The sequence below is a fragment of the Ailuropoda melanoleuca genome, chromosome 13 (assembly GCF_002007445.2).
Source record: "Ailuropoda melanoleuca isolate Jingjing chromosome 13, ASM200744v2, whole genome shotgun sequence".
Taxonomy (NCBI): Eukaryota; Metazoa; Chordata; class Mammalia; order Carnivora; family Ursidae; genus Ailuropoda; species Ailuropoda melanoleuca.
This window is the reverse complement of record NC_048230.1, coordinates 21448428-21454233: the sequence shown is the minus strand read 5'-3', so window position 1 is coordinate 21454233 and position 5806 is coordinate 21448428. Positions and strand designations below refer to the sequence as shown.

At 64.7% G+C, this 5806-nt stretch overlaps 1 protein-coding gene across 1 annotated transcript; it reads left to right on the top strand.

The window, feature by feature from the left end:
- Positions 1-954: 954 nt before the first annotated feature.
- On the top strand, positions 955-5399 carry NXPH3 (neurexophilin 3). The gene is made up of 2 exons (XM_002923736.4): positions 955-1417; positions 3644-5399. Exons 1-2 carry the CDS (start codon positions 1364-1366, stop codon positions 4346-4348), a joined length of 759 nt encoding a protein of 252 aa, XP_002923782.1. The 5' UTR covers positions 955-1363; the 3' UTR covers positions 4349-5399.
- Positions 5400-5806: the final 407 nt, after the last annotated feature.

Here is a 5806-nt window from a genome sequence, read left to right as displayed (position 1 = left end):
AACATGGATATGAGTGGGATGATGGAGGGCGAGACCCACCTTTGGGGATTTCAGATCGGGGTCCTGCTCTTCCTCCCGGCCCTGGAGGTTTGCAGAGGTCAGAGATAATGAAGGACCCCGTTGGGATAGGAGCACCGTGTCCCAGCCTGGTCACTCCCTGAGTCACAGGGAGGGGAAACAGTGAAGAATGCAGACACAGCTTCCGGGGAGACCTTGCCCCCCTCAGTCCTCAGCTTCTCAGGCGGCTTATATCTAACCCCAGCCCCAGAATTCAACCTGGCCCCCAGTGACCTTTTCAGCCCAGGGCTCTGGCCAAAAGTTTCCTGTCACAGTGACTGGGCAGGGTGTGTGTGGGGGGTGCTATCCCAGCCCCTCTGAGTAAAGTCGAAGAGGAAAAAAACTGACATTATAACAAGGGAGTAGAGGCTAGACACCAAGAAGAACTTCCCTCCGCACAGAAGCAAGTCTTGCAGAAAGAAAGTGACTTTCCGCTGTGGGGAATAGGCTACTCGTTATTGACGTTCTTTTTGGCTGTAGGAATGGGTTTGGAAAAAATAACCTTTCCCAAGTCCAGGTCTCCTGGGGTTCAGGGTAGGGCACCAGGTTCCCAATGCCCCCTGCGGAGGAGCAGGCGCCTTGCTAGAGGGATGGAGAGGGTAAGGTCCCTATGCCAGGGCCACCACCCTCTCCTCTCCTCGCCGAGTGTTCCTCCGCCCCCGCGTCCTGCCCCCTTAGTCCTAGGTCCCCGGGCTGCGGGCCGGCAGGGGAGGAGTTAACTCCGGAGGTACCGGCTGGGCTCACCGTACCTGCCGCCGCCGCCGCCGGTGGGAGGGACGAGGAAGCGGGAGACGCCTGGGCGCCAGGAGCGCTCCAGTCTGGCGGGGTGCTGCGCGGGGAGCGGGCGGCGGGGCGCGGCGCGGCGGGGCGTCCGCCAGGGGGCGCGCCGCGACGGGGCGGGAGGGGCCGTCTGGTCTGGGGAATTAGCGCCAGGGACGGGCGCGCGCGCGGGTCCCCAGCACATCTGGGCGAGAGCGGCGCCGCTGGACCGAGGGGGGCGCCGAGCGCGAATCTGGAGAGGCAGAGGCACCGCGCGGCTGGGGCCCTTCGAGGCGCTCGGGGCGCACATCTGGGACCTCGAGAGGCGGCCGTGCCGCGCACAGCTGGGCCGGGGGAGGGGGGCGGCGGCTGCACAGCTGGACCGGAGGGGGCGGGGTCGGTCCCGGGCGGCCGGCAGAGGGGAGGGCCGCGAGCCGCCGGGGACTGGAGCATGGGACGGCGCGCCTGAAGGAGCAGGGGCGAGGCAGGGGCCTGGGAGCCCGGCAGGCAAAGAGGAGAGCAAGGGGCCCGAGAGCAAAGGAGGAGGATGCAACTGACTCGCTGCTGCTTCGTGTTCCTAGTGCAGGGCAGCCTCTATCTGGTGAGTGGCCCGCGGGAAGCCGCGCCGAGGGGCGGGGGCCCGGAGGACGGGGGAGAGCCCGGAAACTTTCTCCCTTCCCCCCGACATCCCCGGGATGGAGGGGAAGCCCGGAGGCCGGGAGAGAGGGCGGGTCCGAGGACCGAGACTGGACCGCAAGGGTTAATAGGGGCGGGGAGAGGGTGCTCGGCTGGCCCACCCACTCGGCCGCCGGCGGCGGGAGGTGCGACCAGCACGAGGGAAAAGGACAGCAGCGGGGCGCCAAGGGGGTTACCCGACCCCGTCTCGATGCCCCGGAACGCGCCGAAGGGGAGTGGGGGTGGGTGGCGGAGCTGACCGTCTGCCAGGTCTGGGGCCCTGGGCTCTTCTCTGACCTCGGGGACCCCGAGGGCCCGGGGCTTGGGTCCCCCGGCGCGCGGAGCCTGTCCAGGCAGGGGACGGCCCCCCGCGGCCCCCGCTCGCGCCTTCCCTCCCGCTCCCTCCCTCCCCGCCTGTTGTTTTCCTCTCCTCTCCCGGCTGCGCGCAGCCCGAGCCCCACAGGACCTGGGCAGGCGGCTCCCGCCCCGGGCGCCCGCGGCAGCTGAGCGGAGCGCCCCAGAGCCCGCTCCCCGTGCGTTCGCTCGCCGCGTCCCCGCCGCCCGGGACCCTTCTCCCCACCCTCCAGCCATTCAGCGGCGACCCCCAGGGCCAAGTAAACACGCGTCTGCAGCCCCAGGCCCTCCTGGCTGTCCCTCCACCCTACCCCTGGGGCCTAGCAGTCAGGGCCACCTAGCACACCTCTGAGGGCATGGCCCGAGCCAGAAGGGGGGCTCGGCATGAAGACCCCCAGGGGCCACTTTGGAGCCCTCCAGAGCTCTGCCCTCAGGCATTCCCCCATTCTCCCAGAGGCCACCGCTGCCCGCTGTGGGCTGGTGCCCCTAGTGCTGGTAACACAGACACAGAGGGTAACTACTCTCTTTAGAAGCTGAGTAAGCACACACTGGGCGGCTGCCCTCAGGAAACCTCGTCTAGTCCCTGATGCCCTCCTGAGCGGCCCGTGTCTGAGCTGGGTCATGCTGTCCTGCTGGCCCTCTCCACAGCTCTTCCAGGGGGCCTTCCCAGGTGTTGCCTGTTGCCACAGCCGGTCCAGCAGAGGCTGGCCAAGCCTTGGCAGTTTGGCACAAGATTCCAGGTGGGGATGGGCTTGGACAGAACCTCCATAAAGGGACCTATCTGGTGCCTGAGGCCGGGAGTGAGCGGTGGAAGGGGAGGGCTGACCCTATGTGACTCAGCCTTGTAGGGATGCCACCTTTGAATCCTGGCAGTCTCATCTGTAGAATGGGCCTAAGAACTCCTGCCTTGTGAGCCGTAAATGTCCGGGCGCATCACCATCGGTGATCCCCAGAGTTTCTGACCTTCCGTATCTTGGCCATCCTGGCTGTGAATTCACTCTCGGGCTCCTCCTAGTCCTCCTGCCAAAAGAGAAGCCTCGGCCCCACATCTTGACCTGTCCTTTTCCTCAAAACCATACTCCCGTCCCCCGTGCCTAAACCTAAACCCCGTTTGTATGTGATAGAAAATGTCACTGGGCTCTGCTTTCTTTGTCCATTGTCTTTTGGTTCTCTTAGCCTCAGGGGACAAAAACCCTTCCTCAGGTTAAGGGTGGTGGTGTCTCATCGGGCAGACTAGGAAGCACCAAAAAGCAGGCGCTGCCTCTCTCCGGTCAACCCAGGGGCTCTCCCAGCAGATGGATGGAGCTCTCCTGTTCACCTTGTGAATTTCTCAGAGGCAGGGAATTTCCTCTGTGAAATTGTGACCTTATCGCCTCTCCTTGAGACTGGGGGCTCCGTCAGCACAAGGCTATGCTTCTGACATCAGAGGAGGACTCTCCCAAGATCGGGAGCTGGGCCTCCCCCATCAGACTGGAGAGTCCCTAGGGGCAGGGACTGTGTCTCTCTGGTCCACTGGAGAGAATTCTTGATCCTCTTTCCAGACTTTGAGCAGTGGCCAGAGGCAGGACGGTGGGGGGGAGGGGACGGGAGTGACCCAAATGTCAGAAGGTGAGCTGGGACCATGACACAAGCCAGCGTGTACACCCAACCCCTAGCATAAGTGGGTGATGTGCGGGTGTGGGGAGTTCCTTCAATCTCAGGTCAGTGGAAGGGACAGGCTGTTGGTGGGGAACAGGGACCAGAACTCCTGGGCCCTTGGGGGACAGGGCTCTCACTCTCCTGCCAACTCCCTCCACAGGTCATCTACGGCCAGGATGATGGCCCTCCCGGCTCGGAGGACCCCGAGCGCGATGACCACGAGAGCCAGCCCCGGCCCCGAATGCCTCGGAAGCGGGGCCACATCTCGCCCAAGTCCCGCTCCGTGGCCAACTCCACTCTCCTAGGGCTGCTGGCTCCGCCCGGGGAGGCATGGGGGGTCCTTGGGCAGCCCCCCAACCGCCCGAACCACAGCCCCCCACCTTCGGCCAAGGTGAAGAAAATCTTCGGCTGGGGTGACTTCTACTCCAACATCAAGACGGTGGCCCTGAACCTGCTGGTCACGGGGAAGATCGTGGACCACGGCAACGGGACCTTCAGCGTCCACTTCCGACACAACGCTACGGGCCAGGGCAACATCTCCATCAGCCTCGTGCCCCCCAGTAAAGCCGTAGAGTTCCACCAGGAGCAGCAGATCTTCATCGAAGCCAAGGCCTCCAAAATCTTCAACTGCCGGATGGAGTGGGAGAAGGTGGAACGGGGCCGCCGGACCTCGCTCTGCACCCACGACCCGGCCAAGACCTGCTCCCGAGACCACGCTCAGAGCTCGGCCGCCTGGAGCTGCTCGCAGCCCTTCAAAGTCGTCTGCGTCTACATCGCCTTCTACAGTACGGACTACAGGCTGGTCCAGAAGGTGTGCCCGGATTACAACTACCACAGCGGTACTCCCTACTACCCCTCCGGCTGACCCTGGGCAGGCCACAGAGGCCAGGCCGGGGCTGGAAGGACAGGCCTGCCCACGGGGGAGGCCACCGGGCTGGATGCTGGGCAGGGCAGGGCAGGGACCTCAGGCAGGGAGGGGGGTGGACAGGAGGAGATGCCACGTGAGGCCAGGGCCGAGTCTCCAGCGGTGGCGGGGAGGGGGTCCCAAGGGCTGGCCCAGCCTGCGGTGGTGGAGCGACTGGGATGCGGGCGCTCTGGGGGAGGAGTGGGCTCTCTGCGCAGCCCCGCAGGGCTTCCCCACGGAGGAGCAAGAAGATGCTGGGTGCAGGCTTCTTAGTGTGGCCCCAGTAAAGGGACGGAGAGGAGCCGAAAGCCTGGGCTCCCTCCTTGCCATCCTGAGGAAGAGCGGCACCAAGGAGAAGGGCATTTCATCACCCTGGACGCCAAGTAGGCGACAAAGGATGGCAGAAATGGGGCTGCCTGGGAGCCAGCTCCGGGAGGGGGGAGGGGCAGGGGGCAGGACGAGGGGGGCCCCCCTGTAAGCCCTTGTCCTGGACTGTGGGCTGAGCTTGGCTTGAGGCTGAAGTGGTGACCCTTGAAGTCTTTCTGATGTCTTGACAAATAGACCCTCTGTTCCCAGGCAGGCCATCGCTTTCCAAAATTCCCTCTCCTGCCATGGCTGCGTACCCCCGCGCCCCTGCCCACCCTCGTGCTCACGGGACACCCATCCTTAAGCTGAGACAGAGGGTGATTGTGGTTCTCCCAACACCAAGGCCACAGATGGAAGCCCACCCTTGCGCTGTGTCCCTCCGCCACCCCACCCCCTGCTGGCTCCTCTGGGAGTGTCCTTGTCTAGCCAGTGAGCCTTGCCTGTGGGCCTGGGGCTCCCCTGGATAGAGCCGGCACCTCCCCTCTTGGCCCATGGGGCTGGGGGACGCCAGACTATCAAGGGCGTGCTGGACCTGTTCTGTGGTGTCTGTCTGTGGGTGGGGGAGGGGCGGGGGGGCGTGGAATCACCTGATTGTCAACTTCTGTGTGCAGAGTCTTGTTCTGGAGCAGGGAATAAAGCTTTCCCGAGTCACTGGATTCCGAATTGTCCGGGGAGGGAAAGTGCCCTGGGTGCCCCACCGTCAGCCAGCCTCGCTCAGACGGTGGCAGGACGTCTCCTGGAGACCAGAGCTGCGGGGCTCCACCAGCTGCTGGAGCTGTCGCTCACCGAGGGCTCAGGGCTTCCCTCTCCGGCCCTTTCTGGAGCTGTCGGGAAGGCTGGGCGACACTCCTGGGGGGGTGGGGGTGGCAGCCGCAAAGCAGCCTGGGGAGGAAAAAGCAGGTGGGATGGGCCCTTGGGTTTCTCATTGCCTCCCTAGGTTCCATCTGGGTGGGCCTGGGGTGGGGGGCCCTTGCTCTCGCCCGGTCAGTATTTTGCTCCGTGGCCTTGGAGCAAGTCCATTCTCCTCCCTGGATCTCTTTCTGCTTCTTTGTG

Coding starts and splice junctions, on each gene's coding strand:
- NXPH3 (XM_002923736.4), top strand. CDS start 1,364: ATGCAACTGACTCGCTGCTGCTTCGTGTTCCTAGTGCAGGGCAGCCTC. Junction 1,418..3,643: donor TGCAGGGCAGCCTCTATCTG/GTGAGTGGCCCG, acceptor CTCCCTCCACAG/GTCATCTACGGCCAGGATGA.